The sequence below is a fragment of the Canis lupus genome, chromosome 9 (genome assembly GCF_048164855.1).
Source record: "Canis lupus baileyi chromosome 9, mCanLup2.hap1, whole genome shotgun sequence".
Taxonomy (NCBI): domain Eukaryota; kingdom Metazoa; phylum Chordata; class Mammalia; order Carnivora; family Canidae; genus Canis; species Canis lupus.
In genome coordinates this window covers 4,703,314-4,720,143 of record NC_132846.1, presented here as the reverse complement: position 1 = coordinate 4,720,143, position 16,830 = coordinate 4,703,314, and the positions used below count along the sequence as shown (strand labels likewise).

The following is a 16,830-nucleotide window of genomic DNA, read 5'->3' as shown; positions in this document are numbered from 1 at the left end:
TTTTCCTCCCTCTCCTCCCCCCATCCTAAATTTATTTCCAAACCTACCGTGCCCACTGGGCGCACCACCAGGCTGGACTCTGCCTAAGGACAGATCTTGTCTTTCCACCAGATGGCACTGTGACAGTAGCACATTCTGCACCCTCAGCTAGAGGTGTATCGTGATCTTGAGGAGCTTAAGTACCAAAGAAACCTAAGCTCCCCGTTCTGACCATTAGCCTCTGTGTCCGTCTTTGGCTCTCTTTGTTATGGAACTCCCAGTTCAGTATCCAGAGGAGTTTGGGCATCATCCATCGAGGCTCCCCAGGCCTGAAGTCTGCTGTTCGTCCCCTCAACTCTTGCTTTCCATGTATAGCCCTGCTTGGGATAGCACAGGGGATAGCACAGGCCTGGGACCAGTGAATTCCAGAAAGCTGAGTATTCCAGGAATTGCCCTGATGAAGGGGATACACATTGTCCTCCACCTGCCTTGTAAGGCTTATTATGACAAGGGGCCTGCCACAACCTGGCTCACCAGGTGTAGGGACCAGCCTAGAGGAGGTCTGAGGTTCTGGGGCAGAGCTCTGTAGGACTCCTCCATTCTCTACCAGTCTCTATGGCAACAGAATGTTAAGATTTTATTGTCATGCTAAAAATATGGATAATTGCTGTTAGGTTTTAATTTGTCTGCGCTCAGACTTTCCTAAGCTGAGTAAAGGTTTCTTGGTGGTATTAGCTTTTGGGGTTGCTTTTCACACTGAAGTATTAGGTACTTGACACCTGCTTGTGGCATAAAAGGCCACTAGGACCCAGGACTAGCTCTTGATTCCTCTGGGCTGTGGCAGCCTGACTTGCTGCTCCTGTTGCCTTTGCCCCCACCCCCACCCTTCCCCTATCCTGGTTTGCTCTCTGAGTCTGGGGGAAGGTAAGGAGGATGCATTGTTTTTACATAGTAGCTGGCTAGAGCCCAGTCCGCCTCTAGTCATTGATTTGGCTGCTAATGCATCCTGAAAAGCAATGTGGACCATTTTTGTTAGTTCTGAAGCTTGGGACCAGGCTTCCTCATGGTAGTCTCGAACTCCTTCAAACCATAAATACCAGCAGCCCTGGTGGCACAGCGGTTTAGCGCTGCCTGCAGCCCAGGGTGTGATCCTGGAGACCCGGGATCGAGTCCCATGTCGGGCTCCCTGTGTGGAGCCTGCTTCTCCCTCTGCCTGTGTCTGTGCTTCTCTCTCTCTCTCTCTCTGTGTGTGTGTGTTTCTATGAGTAAATAAATAAAATATTTAAGAAAAAAAAAACACATAAATACCCACAGGCCTTGTCTGCCTCCCTGCCTTCCTCAGAAGGGTTCCCATCTCTGCTTGGTTTCCTTATATTCCCATCCCTGCCTACTTTGGCCTTCCTACAGTTTGGTTCCTTCCACTTCAGTTCACCCCCCCCCCCCAACCGTTCTTAGTTTCTCATACAGCCTCTTGGTGGGGGAGAGACTATGAGGGAAGTGAGGAAACATCTAAGATAGCTACTCTAGTCTTAACCCCTATAAGGTGACAGCATCCAGTGGCTGACAGCCAGAGTCACTGCATGTGACTCAATGCCTTCTAGTTACTCATCCCTGCATTGAGGGTGGTTGGAGTAGAGGGGATGGGGCAGCAAATATCCTCCTAAGGTAAAAGAAACCTTCCTCAGTTTCTATTGCCTGGGCATAATGGCTCAGGTATGGGTAGAGAGACTGGCTGAGATGATCCTCTTGCATACAATTGCCCAGCTGTCCTCAGTTCTAAACGGGAGATGTTCACCTGACTTTTGACTTCTAGCCTATGCTTCTGTCTTCTCTAAGGTGGTGGTATTTCCTCCCTGTTCTTCAAACTTAAACGTGTTTTTGAATGTGGGTTTCTGCCTACTTCCTTCTTTTTTTCTTTTAATTTTTTTATTTTTTTGCCTACTTCCTTCTTAAGCTTCAGCAGCCAGCCCCCAGATGTGAGTGACCAGAGGAAGCAGGTTTGCGCTTTGAACTTTTAATCCTGGTGCTTATGAGGAAATGAGGTTACATCTTGAAGGGAGATGGGCAACCACAGCCTCTCTTTTCCCTATTGCAGAAGGTGTGGTGAGAATCAGGAATTATTAGTTGGACAGTGAGGAGAGGCTGAGCTGGCTTCGAAAAGTGGGAGGTATAGTATGGTAACTGTCAACATTGGTGCAGAGTTGTGGGTCAGGCATCGTTCTAGTCACTTTATATGCATTGAGTTGCTTAATCCTCATAATGACCCTCTGAGGTAGACTCTTACCATCTTTGCTTTGTGAACAAGGAAATGGATACCCCAAGTGGGTAAGTAACCTACTCTGTGATTACACAGCAAGTTTGGGATTCCAATCCAGGCTAGTCTAGCTTCAGATCCCTGGATCCTAATCTCAGCCTGTGTCTCCTGGGAGCCAAGGCCTAGGAGCTGCTTTTTCTACTTTTGTACTCAGAGTTCTCAGTATATCCTGGACTTTTCTACTTGTCTCCTCATTTTGTTCTCTTTTTGCTCCTCTTCTGGTCAGAATCCTGTCCTTTAAGACTCTGAAGCTTTGCTAGTTGATTTCCCTCTTCAAGATTGTCCTGTTACAAGTTTCATTCTGCCTTTATTTACAGTTAAAATTCTATTGCTAGATGATTATAGCCCAATGAGGCAAGCCATAGACATGTTTTCTTCATTATCGCTTTGCTTTGCACATACTAGATGTGTGTTGAATTAATTCTCTCTCTGTTAAGTCAGCCCGTCCCTTCCTGCCTGCTTTCCTTGGTGTCCTCCATTCCTTCCACACCCCTCCCAAGAGAGAATGCAGCTTTACTCTTTTTGATGTTACCATGGTAGCCTGTGATGCTTTCTGTCAAAAGTGCTGCTTGCCATCCAACAGAAACTGATGTTTCCATAGCAACCAGGTGAAGTCGATAGTCCTGAGCTGGATGCAGGAAAGGAATTCTGGTCTCAGAACTGTGTCTGAACCTTCTGGCTTTAAACATCCCTCTCTTTCCCTCCCAACTTTTGCACTTTATATCCAGAATGGATTTGCTCTTCATATGCTCCTGGTTGAGAGAGCTCAGAAGTGAAGAAGACCAACCAATTAGGTAATCTGGGAAGGTGGAGGCAAGGAAACAGCTGATCAAATCTCACTTCTAAAAGTTGGATGAGTTCTGTTAGTTTTCCCACATGATCTCTTCTCAAGAACCCTTAAAGAGTTGGCTGCAGTTACTGGAGAGCCATTAAGCAGTTATTTTTGAGGGCAATGGTAGATGGATGAGGGGCCTGAAGACTGGAAAGGAGCCAGTCAGTGCTGGCTTGCAGGGAGGGGAAGCAATGACCTTGGAAATCGGAGACTTGTCAAACTAGTCAATGTTCCAGAAAGGAAGGGAGCCTCCATTAACATAATAAGCATTCAAGCATCATGAAGCCTACTTGTTGAGAAGGGTACCACTGAAAATTAGCCTTTTCTGAACTCCTGAGTCCATGCAAGCCAGGGGACCTTCACCCTCTAGCAGATTGGTCACACTCTGGAGCAACACCTTGTGGTTCAGATTGCTCTTCTGTCAAAAACCAGCTGAGTAAGCTGGGCTGTTCTATCACTTCTGTGACTCCACAGACTTCTCATCTGTGAAAAGGAAAAGCTAACTCTAGTACCTGTCTCAGGGACAGTGTGAGGTTGAAATGAAATGATCCATGAAGAGGCCTTGGAACTTAAGAGCTTGTCATTACTACTTGTCATTGCTACTGCCATCACTATTCCCATTCCTCTCGGTACCCACACACTGGACATCCCATCTGACCTCATCTCCCAACTTCAGAGCATGCTTGGTATATGCAGAGAGAGTAGTGAGGATGAGGCAATGGTAAAGGTAAATCTTAATTGTTCCTAGACTGAAGTCCCAAGCTTACAAGGTCCTGGATCACAAGCAGCCTAGATTTCAGAAAAACAAGTCCTACTGGCTTAGTCCCTTTTTGTGCCCGAAATTATAAATCCGATAACAACCGAATGGCTTCAAAAAGTCAAGATGATTCTTTACCTGGCCACGCCATCAGGTACCGTAGGTACCTTCAGTGTGCCTCGTGCCCTTTGCTTTGGCCAAGGAAACCCCACAATGTTCTCAGCTACTGGCCTTTGCTTAGTGCCCCTCCTCACCTACCCAGGTGTCCCATAGCACCTGCCCTCCTTGGTCTCTAGAGCTCTGACGATTTCCTTTCAGAGAAATACTTTAAATCAGCGCAGGTCCTCTGTCTAAAGAAATTATAACTGGAACAACAACAACAAAAAGAAACCTGTGCAATACAATACCGTCACTTAGGTTTCCAGTGCCAATCTCTACCTCCCTTAATCCTCAAAACAACAAATCCAATAATGGGGTAATCTACAGTGGTTACTCTGGAGGCAAGTTGGACCTCAGTGGATGACAACTTAAAAAAAAATTTTTTTTTTTATCATTTGTTAGAGATTTTATTATTTGAGAGCATGAGTGGGAGTGGGGGGCAGATGAAGAGGGAGAAGCAGACTCCCCGGGGAGTAGGGAGCCCGATGTGGACCCCATCCCAGGACCCTAGGATCATGACTGGAACCCAAGGCAGACAACCAACTGAGCCACCCAGGTATCCCTCTTTTTATTTTTTTTTTTAAGTAATCTCTACACCCCTCCTGAGCTCCAAATCACAATCCTAAAATGAAGAGTCACATGTTCTACTAATTGAGTCAGCCAGGTGCCCCTTAGATTTGTGTCTCCAGGGTGCTGCTGTACTTTGAGAAGTTAGCAAGTTGTCTGGGTGCCTGAATAAAGGACCAGGACACAGATTGTAGAAAAACATTACGTCCATGGCTCACTTACATGCTTGACAAATTAGATATCTGCATTTGCATTTCGTCCTCATGACCATCCTACAAGGTAGATACTGTTCCCTTCACTTTATAGTTGGGAGAACTAAGGTCCAGAAAGGCAGAGTGGTTGAGAGTGACTTTCTTCATCCAGAAAACAGTGGGACAGAGTGCTAACAAATGCTTACAAGGCCCCTGCTGAGTTTATATTTGGATCTTGAGTCCACAAAGCCACCAAGCCATGGAGTTTGGCATCAAGAGTCAAATAGATGAGGGGCACCTGGCTAGCTCAGTTGGGAGGGTGCAACTCTTGATCTCAGGGTGTGAGTTGGAGCCCCACTTTGGGGGTAAAGATTTCCTAAAAAAGACTCCAATAGATGACAAAGGATCTTGAGCATATCCATCAGAGTCACCAAGAAGATAAGAGATTAAGAAGCAGAATGCTTTTATCTGGTTTGGGGGTCCCTTGACAACTTGGCTGTACAGAGAGGGTCTTTATCTCGTGCAGCAGGCTGCCTACCATGTCTCACATCTGTGCATTTGCTCACATAGTTTCACCACAGGGAGTGTTTTTCTTCTTTCCCCCATCTATTTACAGCCTGCATATATCCTTCAAGGCCAGTTCCTAAAATCTGTCTTCACATTCTGGTTCTTCTGTTCATAATTCTTAGAGCACATGACGTAGCCCCCAGATAATTAGAGTCAAAATGTAGTCCAGTTTGCTGCTGTTGACCACCTTGCCCCATCTCTCCAGCTCAACTGTAAGCTCCCTGAGGGCAGGAATAGTGTCTTACCTGTATTTGTTGTTCCCACAGGGCCCAGCACAGTGACTGGTATATGGCAATACTTGAGGGGAACAAGTATTTGTGGATGAATGTCCAGGAAAAATGGACTTAGACTGATGTAGATGGAATCATGGTAGACTAATAAAAAGATGTATGAAGGGACTTTCTGGGCATGAGGGTTTAACCCAGAAGACTGATGAAATGCTCTTCCAGGACCAGCAGGCTTTCAGAAGAGGAGAGACCCTGCCCCAGTCTCTCTAGAGAGGGTTAGATATGGCAGGGCATTAAAGGACCAACTCGGAGCAGAGGCCCAGAGCAGAGAGATGCTCTCCAAGACACAGGACTAGCCTCACCTCTGACCCCTCATGGCAGAACACACACAGTTCACACACTCCTGGCCAGTGAGGAGGCCTTGTAGGCCGGGGGCAGTGGGGACTAGCTAGTAAAGGAGCACAAGCAAAATCGGCAGCGGTTAAGAGGAGCACAAGGGCAGAGAAGACATTGCCTGGCACAAACAGCTCAGGCCCCTTGGCCCTGTGCTGATCTCTCACACCAGCCCAGATCAGCAGCCTGCTGCTATTGTGCCTCCATCAGAGGGAGGAAGAATGGCCTGGCTCTCAGTGAAGACCCCATCTTCCAAGTCTGGCGGGAGCGTGGCTTCAGCTGCCGTCTGTTCTGAGCTTGTTCCTGTAGGCGTCTGGAGGGAACACGCAGATGGGTTGGGCTTATGGGGCTGGCTGAGTTAGGGGGAGGGAGGCTTGTGGTGTGTGTGGCACCCCTCATGGAGGAGGCCCTGCCACCACCATCTTCAATAGACGTATTTCAATAGCTTCAGACATGAAAGGCACTGGGCCTTTGCCCTCATCTTCCCCTTTGGCCACATTTGACCACTGGTTGTAGTCCTCCTTTGGAAAAGCCCTCTTTCTGGGGTTCCTGGCTGGCTTATTCAGTAGAGCATGATACTCTTGACCTCAGGGTGGAGAGCTTGAGGCCCACTGTGGGCATAGAGTGCACTTTTTTTAAAAAAAATAGAGTCTTCTTCCCTTGGCAGTACTGCTACATATTCAACTCTGGTTCTGCTGCTGCCTTTGTGGAGGCTGCATCTCCAACTTTGTCATTTGCTTCTCCTCAGGACCCTCCCTCTGGTCTCCCTTTTTTCTCTGCAACATCAAGACCTTGTTTTGTTTTAAATTATTTAATTTTTGAACAGGTAATAGAGGCCATAAACATTCAAAACGGGGGCGCCTAGGTGGCTCAGTTGGTTAGAAGTCTTCCTTCGGCTCAGGTCATGATCCCAGGGTCCTGGGACAGAGCCTGGCATTGGGCTCCCTGCTCAGTGGGGGGCCTGCTTCTCCCTCTGCCCACCCCCCATGCTCTCTCTCACTCTCCCTCTCTTAAATAATGAATAAATTTTTTAAAAAAATCCAAAGGAAGGGCAGCCCCGGTGGCACAGCGGTTTAGCGCCGCCTGCAGCCCGGGGTGTGGTCCTGGAGACCCGGAATCAAGTCCCACATCGGCCTTCCTGCATGGAGCCTGCTTCTCCCTCTGCCTGTGTCTCTGCCTCTCTCTTGCTCTCTCTGAATAAATAAATAAATAAATCTTAAAAAAAAAAATCAAAAGGAAAAAAAGGACTTACAATGAAAAGTAAACCTCCCATCACCCAGCTCCCCTTCCCAGCAGCAATCAGTACCCATCCTGGTTTCTAATTTGTTGGGTCATAGACTCCTTTGGCAATCTGATGAAATCCGTGAACCCTTTTCTCAAATGTTTGTGACTGCACAAACATCCAATTGTACCACTTCACAAACATCACAGACCCCTAAGGCCCATGTGTGGTTTGAGGCTAAGGATCCCAGCCGGATTGTATTCCCCCCTTAGTGCCTCCCTTAGCATCATTTGTGGCTCCTAGTGCAAAATAAAAATGCAGGGTTCATTGTTCAAAGATGTTCAAGACAATGACAGCAGTGCATCAGACGGAGCTTGGGGTGCTGTGTGACTACAGCTCATCCTTTCCTATCTACTACCATCTTTTTTTAAAAGATTTTACTTATTCATGAGAAACATACAGGGCAGCCTGGGTGGCTCAGTGGTTTGGGCGCCACCTTCGGCCCAGGGCGTGACCCTGGAGACCCAGGATCGAGTCCCACGTCCTGCTCCCTGCATGGAGCCTGCTTCTCCCTCTGCCTGTGTGTCTGCCTCTCTCTCTCTCTCTCTCTCTCTCTCTCTCTCTCTGTCTCTCATGAATAAATAAATAAAATCCTAAAAAAAAAAAGAAAAAAGAGCAACATACAGAGAGGCAGAGACACAGGCAGAGGGAGACGCAGGCTCCCTGCAGGGAGCCTGATGTAGGACTCATCCCAGGACCTCGGGATCACGACCTGAGCTGAAGGCAAATGCTCAACTGCTGAGCCACCCGGAGTGGCCCTCTACTACTATCTTTTTTTTTTTTAATTTATGATAGTCACAGAGAGAGAGGCAGAGACATAGGCAGAGGGAGAAGCAGGCTCCATGCACCGGGAGCCCGACATGGGATTCGATCCTGGGTCTCCAGGATCGCGCCCTGGGCCAAAAGCAGGTGCTAAACCGCTGCGCCACCCAGGGATCCCCCCTCTACTACTATCTTGATGGGAGTTATTCTCATATGTGTGTCTCTCACCCTAACTTGTTCTGAATTTCAGACCTGGCTATTCAGGGAGCTGCTGAAACTCCCTATGGATGTTCTTCTAGTGTCTCATATTCAAGTGTCTCCAAAATGGAGTCATTTACCCACTTTCTCCTCTGTCCCCTAACTTCCAGTTCCTTACCATCTTCCTACAACTTGCAACTCCTGCCTGTACCCAGCCACTCAGTTGCCAAATTCCACCAATCCTGACTCATACCCATGGTGCCGCTCCTTGCCCACTGTCATTTCCCTTCGGGATGGCTCTTCATTACCCTCTGTATTACTGTTAATCGCCCCCTAAACTTAGCTTCTCAGGCCTTGCCTCTGCTGCTCCCATCCATGCACACCTCTCCCTGCCTCCTTCAAGGACCATCCTGATCATGTCACTTTCATACTCAAAGACCTTTGGTGATTCACTGCCTGAAGGCTGGGGCACGAACTTCTTTGCCTGCCATTGAAGATATTTGAAAGTAGAGTTCCAAGCCTTGTTTTCCATGCTCATCTCTTACCCCTCCTCTTAATGTCCCTGAGCTTTCAACCCAGTCTGTCCCTTTATGGGCCCAGTGTGCTTTTCTGGGTTTTACATTATGAAGTGCCTCTGTTCATGGTCCCCCTAGAGTTTAGACCTGGCTTACTCCCCATAGCTACTGCCCATGGTCCTGCCCATCGTGTCCCCTACATTTCTTCTAGTGATCTTCCTCTTCCTTTCCTACTAGAAGGGAGACCTCAAATGCAAATCTGGATAAAATATTAAGTATCAAGCAGATATGAGATCCCTGCTCTGTTGCTCAGTGACCTCAGGCAAGTTAAGTTACTTAAACTGTTTCTTCCACAATAAAAGACATAGTAACACGTTACATAGTCATTAGAAGATTAACAGAGAAAGGGAATAAAATCCTAAGGATAATGTCATTATTTATATTATTGTCTCATAATCACCCATGCTGAGCTGGTCCCCCTTGACTCCTTCCCAGCTGCAAGGATTTGGAGACATCTCATCCATCTTTCCATTGAGTTCTGGGGACCTGGGTGGGGTGGAGTGGAGGCCTGGCCCTCAGGTGCTCAAGTAGCTGTACTGTGTGTCTGGGGTGAGGGGAGCTGCTGCCTCTGCTCTCTTTGTTCAGACTCGTGGCTCAGGCAGCAGCAGGCGTGGGTGTCCCCAGGAGGAGGCACTGACAGCTTCAGTTCTCACACGGGCTTTGCAGGTGACAGTTGGGGTGGTGGGGGCCTGCCAGGGGAGTACGGGCCATCTTCATCATGCCCCAGCTGACAGGCCTCCCTAGCAGATGTGGGCCTCACCCGAAACCAGCCCAGGACATAGCTGGGTGTAGCTTTGAGTGCTACATGTAGCCTCCAGCTGACCCTGCATAATAAGATGCCATAAAGTGATGAGGTCTAGAGTCTGTGGACTTCATCCCATTGTGTCACTAAGTTGCTAAATTACCTCTAGCAATTCTTTACTTGTCTCCAGGGTTGTTTGCTCATCTGCAGAGGGGTAGGGTGGACCCAGTTACCTCTAAGGCCCTGTGGCTCCTTGTCATGGACCACACCTGGACTAAGTTCTGGAGCCTCCTGGAGATTTTGGTACCTTGCTCCTTTGGGCCTGAGTTTTGTCTGAAACAGTTTCCATCTACGACTGTTCCTTCTGTGGGGCTTTGGAGAACAGAGTCAAAATGAGCAAATATAGAAAAGTTCTTTATTGAAAAGGGAAGGGTAGCTCCCTTGCTGGGGCCTCCTGGGCCCCTGCCAGAGGGGGCAGTGCCACCAGCTCAGCTCTTCACAATGGCATCTGAAGGCAAAAGTCTGTCCAAACCTTACCTTTAATAACTTTGAAAGGGAAATGCCGTGCTGTGGCGGTGAATCACAGAATCAATTCTGAAAAATAGCGCTTCCAGGCCTTTGCCTTTAAGAAGCTCTTAAAGGCAAAGTGGACAAGTGCCGCTGCTCAGAGCAGCACGTTTTAGGTGGTCTCAAAGACGCGTCTCCGTGTCTTTACCTTTAAGGGTTTCTTAAAGGTGAGGCGTATTCGCGCAGAGTACAAAGCTGGGGGGCCGTAAAGGGGTCTACAAAGTACTTTTCCAGTTCTCGCTTTTAGGATCTCTTTATGGGAGAGGTGGTCAAGCGCGACTTAATAAAAGTCAAAACAGCTCGCGGGCCTGTAGCCCCTCCTGCCCTCCCGAAGCCGCCCGTCCGCCGGCCTGCGTCCTCGCCCTGCAGGCCTCCGCGGCGGGCAGCCAGCCCGGGCACCCGCGGGGCCGAGCCGCGGCCCACACACCCGGGCGTCCCGGGCGTTTTTGAATTCCTAGACGGTCTTCGCGGAGGACGCGGGGCGGGGCGGGGGGGCGAGTGGAGGGCGCGGCGACCATGGCGACCGCCGTGACCATGGCGACCGCGGCTCAGAGCACGGAGAGGTCGTGGCACGACCTGGAGCGCTGCTTGAAGAACTTGGCGTTGCGCGGCACCAGGTTGGCGAGGAAGCGCTTGGCCTTCTTGGTGAGGCTCTCGCGGCGCGCGGGCGGCGGGGGGCCGTCGGGGCAGCCCCACTCAGGCCTCGGGCCCCCGGCGCGGCCCCGGCCCCGGCCCCGCCGCAGCCTGATCTGGCGCACCGCGCCCTCGAAGAGCTCCCGCGTGTTGTGGTGCAGCGCGGCCGACGTCTCGATGTGCTTGCAACTCAGGGTCCCTGCCAGGTGGCGGCCCTCTGCAGGAAGGGACCGGTTGAGGCCCGCGGGCGGCACTGGACCCGGGGCGGGGCGGGGCGGGGCGGGGGGGGGGGGGCTCGGGGGAGGCGCCCGCGGGCCGTAGAGAGGCGCCCGGGCCAGTGAATCTCTCGCAACTGCGAGCAAGGCAGGGATCGGCGGAGGGCGGTGGTGGTGCGGCCGCGAGAGAGAAAGGGGCCTTGGAGACGAGGTGAGGAGTGAAGCATTTAGAGTCTACCCTTAGCCTGCGAAAGGCCATTCTTGGTGCACCCGGGAGGGCCAAGGGCCTTGTGGAGAAAAGGCGACCTGGAAGGGAGTGGGTCCCCGAGAGTGCAGGTATGCATGAGGGACAGCGTACTCACCCTCCAGGGATACCTCCCGCGAGCGGGCCAGGTCGCTCTTGTTTCCGACGAGGATGACAGGGAGGTCGTGGTGGGGCCTCCCAGCTCGCAGCCGAAGGAGGGTCTCTGGAACTTTGGAGAAGCTTCGTCGGTCGGTGACTGAGAAGACGATGAGAAAGGCATCCCCGGTCTGAAGGCAGTGGTCCCGCAGCCACCCCCCTGCGTCCCCCTGCATTGGGCAGAGAGTGGTGGAATGTCAGGCCCAGAGGCACTGGACAACCTGTCCAGCACCTGCATCTCAAGGATGAGGGAACAGCCACCCGCTTAGGCTCACGGGGCTAGTTAATGGCAGAATCTCCGTACCTGTTGTGTGTTTGTGGAGGAGAGAGTGGTTGATGATGTGAGCCCCACCTGAGAGGATGGGGGACAGACGGTAGACCGACCGCGGCAGCCCATCCTACTTTCTTATGCTTAAGCTCTTAATTTAAAAATGAATGCTCTTCAGCTGTATGTAATCTGGCCTCTCCTTTCTATGTACTAATCATTTATGTCCAAATATTCACAAATCCTCACTTTTTTTTTCCCTTCCCTGATATTCCAGAGCCCTGAGCTCTTGTCCTGTCAGATCAGACTCTTTCAGGCTGGAAAATATATGGATGGGGTCGATTTCGGGGTGTTCAGCCTGGCTCGCAGCTGCAGGGTTTGTCAAATTCAGATCCTAACTTCCTTCTGGGTCAGAAGATCCTAGAAAGACAGCAGGCACTCAGTGCCATGGTGTGGGCATTGATGCTGGCCTTTGCTCTCTGAGATGATAAAGATGAAAGTCAGATTCCAGTACATACTGAAACCAGGGCCTGCAGTGCCACCAGCCTTCAGCTACACTCTGCCCGCCCCCCCTCGGCTCTCCTAGGTTCTCACCTGTTCCCAGATGTCATAAACGACCAGAGTCACTTCCTCTTTATCCACCATGATGCGTCTTTCATAGGTGTCCTCTGCTGGGAAATAAGGACAGGGGATAGAACCCATTAGGAGGCTCCTCAACACTTGTGAGACCTGGTAACCAGGGATGCCTCCAATCCCAGCACCAAGGACCCCCTCCAGGGAGGTTGTCACAGAAAGCACTGGAGCAGCTTCTCTTAGATTCTGGCCTCCAGGGACTGCTCATGCCTTGAGCTCTTCCATCCCTGACTTAGGGCTCCACAGGTGCCCTTGACCCTTGCAGGGATTCCCCAAATACCTGGGTTCTCCGGCTCATGAGCACTGTCTCCTTGGAAACCACCGAAAGTGCCCGCTAGGGTGCTCTTGCCCACGCCGCTCTCCCCTACCAGCATGACCTTGAAGATGCCATCCTTTTGGGTGAGGCCTGCCTCCCCTGAGCCCAAGGAGTCAGAGGAACCAGAGGATGAGGCTTGAGGTGGCCAGTCAAGTTCATCTATGGCCTGAGCGCGCCGCAGCTGGTGCTTGTAGGGGACAGGCATACTGCCTCTTCGTCTGGGGGCCCCTGGGGTAGGGGGTGGCCCACCCCGGTCCAACCCTGCCAACAGCTTCTCTCGCTTCTTCAGCAGTGTGGCATCTGTTTCTGGGGGGGGCAAAGAGAAGGAAGCTGTGAGTGTGGGTATGCCTAGCCATCTGCAGAGGGCTCCATCCTGCCTGCTCTGGCCTCAGAGCTCCAGTCGACCACCATGAGCCAGAAGGAGCTGAGAATATTTGGTCTGACCCCTAAAACCAAACTCTTCTGGAAGCCTGAACTGGTGAGGCTCAAAGGAGCTGAACTTTGGCTTATCCAATGTGGTTCCAGCCACAACCTGTTCAAAACATCCTCCATGCAGGGGACGCACCTGTGCACACACTCACACACCCACTCAGGCCTCACAGTGACACACTGGCATACCCCCAGACTAGTCCTCTGGCCTGGGGCCCTGGGACCCTGGGACCAGCAGGGGTGGGGGGTGGGGTGGGAGGTGCTACCCCTCCTTCTCCCAGGAGGTCCTGACTCCTTCTGCTTCCCCAACTAACTGGTAATCCCCACACTGAGGAGGGGTGCAGGGGACAAGAAGCCGAAGCTGCTGCCCAGGTTCTGGGGGGTGGATAGTGGTAGAGTCAAAAACTTTGTGGGGAGTCTCTTCCCAGGGCAGGGCCTTGGCTCTGTATGATGTGCACATTGGGTGTTCCTCTGCCCGCATGTGAGCAGAACTGCCTTTTCCTGTGGCCCTGTAGGTGACCATCCCCCAGTGCATGGTTGTGTGTGAGAATCCTGCGTCTCTGGCTGTCCCCGTGAGTACCAGAGAATCTTCTGTTCGCGGTGAGAAAGAGGGAGGGAGGGAGTGGGGGAGAGAGCGAGAGAGCGGGAGCATGAGCAAGAGGAAGAGTGACAATGCATGGGGTCAGGGTAACTGGAAGAAGAAGGACAGACACAACAAAGGGGGATGATGAGAGGCTGGAAATAGCCCAGGATCGATACTTGGCTGGCAGCCAGGGCCTCCAAGGGCCAGTGAAACCCTTCCAACAAGTCCCCAGGGTAGCCCCCAGCCCGTGGTTCCCAGGCTTGTGGGCTGCCCCTTCCCTTTCCCCCACCCCTCCTGCCCATCCCAGCCTCTTGGGAATGAGGCTGACCTAGGGGCTAAGCACTAGTGTCCCCAGTGAAGCCCTGGAGGTGATGGGAGGGGGGGGATTAGCCGCCGCCCCCCTCCCCCCTGCAACCCCCAGCCCAGCCCTGCCCAGCCTGGTGTGAGCGGGAGGCTTCCCCACCTCCTGAGTTGCTCTTCCCCTTTGCTGTTTGGGTTCAAGCTCCGTCAACCCCCAGTTGTGACCTCCCAGCTTCGGCTCCCACCCCCATGGTTTCAGCTGGAACCTGCCCCGCTCAGTCCTCACCTGGCGTGGGTGTCCCTGGGGGGGAGGCCTGGTGGCTGCCGGAGGGGCAGAGGGCTGTGGTTTCTGTGTCCGTGTCCATGTCAGTGTCGAGGTCCGCGTGCATCGGTGTGCGTGTGCAGCCCGGCGGCTTGCAGTACCCACTCCCTCAGCAGCACTGTCAGCTTTTCCCTTAAATGCCACCCCCATGCCCTCCTCCCCCCGCCCCGACACCTGGGGAAATTGTCCCGCCCCCTGATGAGGTCACACATGCTAATGAGCAGTGATGTCAGCGGGATTCCCTCCTTTCTGTGCCCCCCCCTTCCTTTGTGTCGCTTCCCTCTGGGAGCACACACACTGCTGAGTCTGGTTAAGACCTGAACAAAACGATGTCAGAGGGGCGAAAGAGACGGGGGTTCATAGAAGTGGGGTGAGGGGTCAGTGGGTAAGCGAGCCGAGGACGGCTGGAGGCAAGGACCCAGGGACGGAGAGGTCTTTCTCCAGGAACCGGGACTGTGCGTCTTTGGTCCTTGGACTCCCTGCCTCCTGGCCCAGTGTCCGGCTCAGAGTGGGTGCTCGGTGGGTAAAAGGAGGGCTTAGAGGCAGAAACCAAGAGATTCAGGGTCACCCTGGCACCAAACTTCCCCATCACCCTCTCCTTCCCCCATCCCACCCCTTCTGGGCTAAGACTCACCACGGTAGCTGTTTCCCAATTTGGCCCCCAGGCAGACGGGGGCTCTGCAGGAGAGATGGCTGCCTTGTTTGGGCAGCTTCATTTTGTCACTAGGTTCAGGTGGGTGCAAACCATGTGAGGACTGCCTCCCCTTCTCTGTCGCCCTGCCAAGCCCCCTAACCTACTGTTAATATGAGAACAGAAGGAGGAGATGGAGCTAAGTCCCCTAGAAGTTCCCAAACCCAGTGCCAGCCCCACTCTCTGTGCTCTCTGGGGCACCAACTTGGCCTCTGGGGCTACACGATGATGTCTGCCTCTTTGTGGAAAACCAGGATGGCTTTACTGCTCCTTTTCTGCCTCGGTCCTTTTCCCTTCAGGTTCCAGCTCTCTTTCTTCCTGACACTGCAAGCACCCAAACATACCTTCTAATTTCCCACCCCATGTTTGCCAGGTGCTGTGCTAAGCACCTCCTTGCGTTCTCTTCTTTCATCCTCATGACCCGAAGGCAGAGTGGTAGGTGGGTAGCCTCGCCCCAGATCCATCATGCAGTTGGAAAATGGGGACACTAGGATTCTCACCCCGATTTTCCCAATACCAAAGACTGTTTTTCATCTGCTGTGCTGCCTTCTTTGTCTTGAATATTCCAACTGTCTGCTATTAATGGGAACAGTCTGTATGGTAAATTCAGTGGACTCCTCCAATGGAAGAGACAAAGAGAAATCTCGAACTAATGTGCAGTGACCACTTATCTGGAGGTCAATTCCAGGGTGACATTTGGGGTCTAGGGAAGGCAGAAAGGACTCCTGAGCAACTACCATACTTATGCACTTTACTCATTGGAGAGACTCTCCAGTCCTCACTCACAGCCTACTTGTCCTTCCTTAGTTTCAGTATGTCCCTGTACTCAACATTTAGAGGGGCAAGTGACCCCTGGTGGCCTTGTAGCAGGGGAAGCAACACTACAAAAAACTTTTAAAGCAGTCACAAACATTTAAAAAGTGGTCTGAGGGCATTTGACAAAAAGGCAAACAGCTTCCCTGATACAGTTACAGCCTCTGAAAGCATTGCTATAGAGAAGCCACTGGTTTCTAAGAATTATCCTCAGCTCTCCAGAAAAATGCACATTCTTTTTCAGATGTGCTGAAGATGAATGAACATCATGTTTAGAACAATTTCCTTCCAAAATTAGTTTTAAAAGTTTTAAATTGTAAAGAGGTGAGCTTCACATATCTGGAAAACCCACTTAGGTGGTTGGATTAATTTCTAGGATAACCAGGTGAGGGTGAGTCAGGGGACTGCAGACCCCGGCAGTACTCAGCCAGCCTTGGGTCATAGGAGCAGGCTGGGTTTCATGTTGAACCACCATCTCTTTCTCCCACAGGTAAGAAGTTGTGCGCTTGCCCGTCCCAGCTTCCTCAGGACTGGGAGAGCCTGTGGAATAGTGGGGCAAAGATGAGATTTGGAACTGAATTAGTCCGGATCTAGCTCTGTGTCTCCATAGAGGCCAGGCTAGTCTCACTCCTCTGTGACTGCTCCTGAACCTGTGAATTGGGTTTGTTTATTTATTTATTTATTTTTTTTGTGAATTGGGTTTAAAACACTCATGGCACAGCCTTGTTATGAGGGTCGCCATTAGGCATGAAAAAGGATCTGGCAGTAGGCAGGTTACCCAACTATCTGGTGTTCCCACCACCCCAGGCAGTGTGGCCAGGGGTCCCTCCCCTTCCAGCAGGGTCTGGAGCTTGGTTCAGGTCAATTCTTAAGGACTGAATTCTGGTCTGTGCTCTTACCTCAGATTCCCAGGCTGATCTCCATCTCATGCTGAGAACACCTTCCTCCTCCATAGCCAGAGCCTTTGGCATGAACTCCCCCCACCCCGATATTGGGCACTTTGGATGACAGGGTCTCTGTCCTGACAGGATGTGAGGGTGGTCTCATTTCTCTTTAGGCCTTGGTGCAAATAAAACTTGACTGACTGCCCCCCAGTGCCCCACCTCTCCTGCGTGGAA

At 51.5% G+C, this 16,830-nt stretch overlaps 1 protein-coding gene and 1 long non-coding RNA gene across 7 annotated transcripts in view; both read right to left on the bottom strand.

Moving 5' to 3' along the window:
- The window catches only part of LOC140639660 (uncharacterized), a 46,716-nt gene extending 46,141 nt beyond the window's left edge, over positions 1–575 (bottom strand). For 2 of the 3 annotated variants that reach the window (XR_012036300.1, XR_012036301.1), the window contains exon 1: positions 48–575. This is a non-coding gene — a long non-coding RNA (uncharacterized lncRNA). The remainder of the gene's footprint in view (positions 1–47) is intronic. The other variant, XR_012036299.1, reaches the window with a different exon arrangement.
- A 6,817-nt stretch (positions 576–7,392) lies between these two features.
- On the bottom strand, positions 7,393–16,393 carry REM2 (RRAD and GEM like GTPase 2). Of its 4 annotated transcripts, none has more exons than XM_072837879.1 (6): positions 14,173–16,393; positions 12,539–12,880; positions 12,220–12,296; positions 11,665–11,712; positions 11,323–11,530; positions 7,393–10,962 (listed from the first exon to the last, which is right to left on the bottom strand). In XM_072837879.1, the coding sequence occupies exons 1-6, from the start codon at positions 14,273–14,275 to the stop codon at positions 10,661–10,663; spliced, it is 1,080 nt and encodes a 359-aa protein (XP_072693980.1). In that variant the 5' UTR covers positions 14,276–16,393; the 3' UTR covers positions 7,393–10,660. The 4 variants fall into 4 exon arrangements, with proteins under 4 accessions (XP_072693980.1, XP_072693981.1, XP_072693982.1 ...); XM_072837880.1 differs by having other exon boundaries at positions 12,220–12,293; XM_072837881.1 differs by lacking the exon at positions 11,665–11,712.
- Positions 16,394–16,830: the final 437 nt, after the last annotated feature.

Excerpts from the sequence above, each read along its gene's own strand:
- REM2 (XM_072837879.1), bottom strand. The coding sequence starts at position 14,275 with ATGCACGCGGACCTCGACACTGACATGGACACGGACACAGAAACCACA. Across the intron at positions 11,531-11,664 it reads CCTCCACAAACACACAACAG|GGGGACGCAGGGGGGTGGCT; the intron begins GTACGGAGATTC and ends TGCCCAATGCAG. Across the intron at positions 10,963-11,322 it reads GCGGGAGGTATCCCTGGAGG|AGGGCCGCCACCTGGCAGGG; the intron begins GTGAGTACGCTG and ends CCCTTCCTGCAG.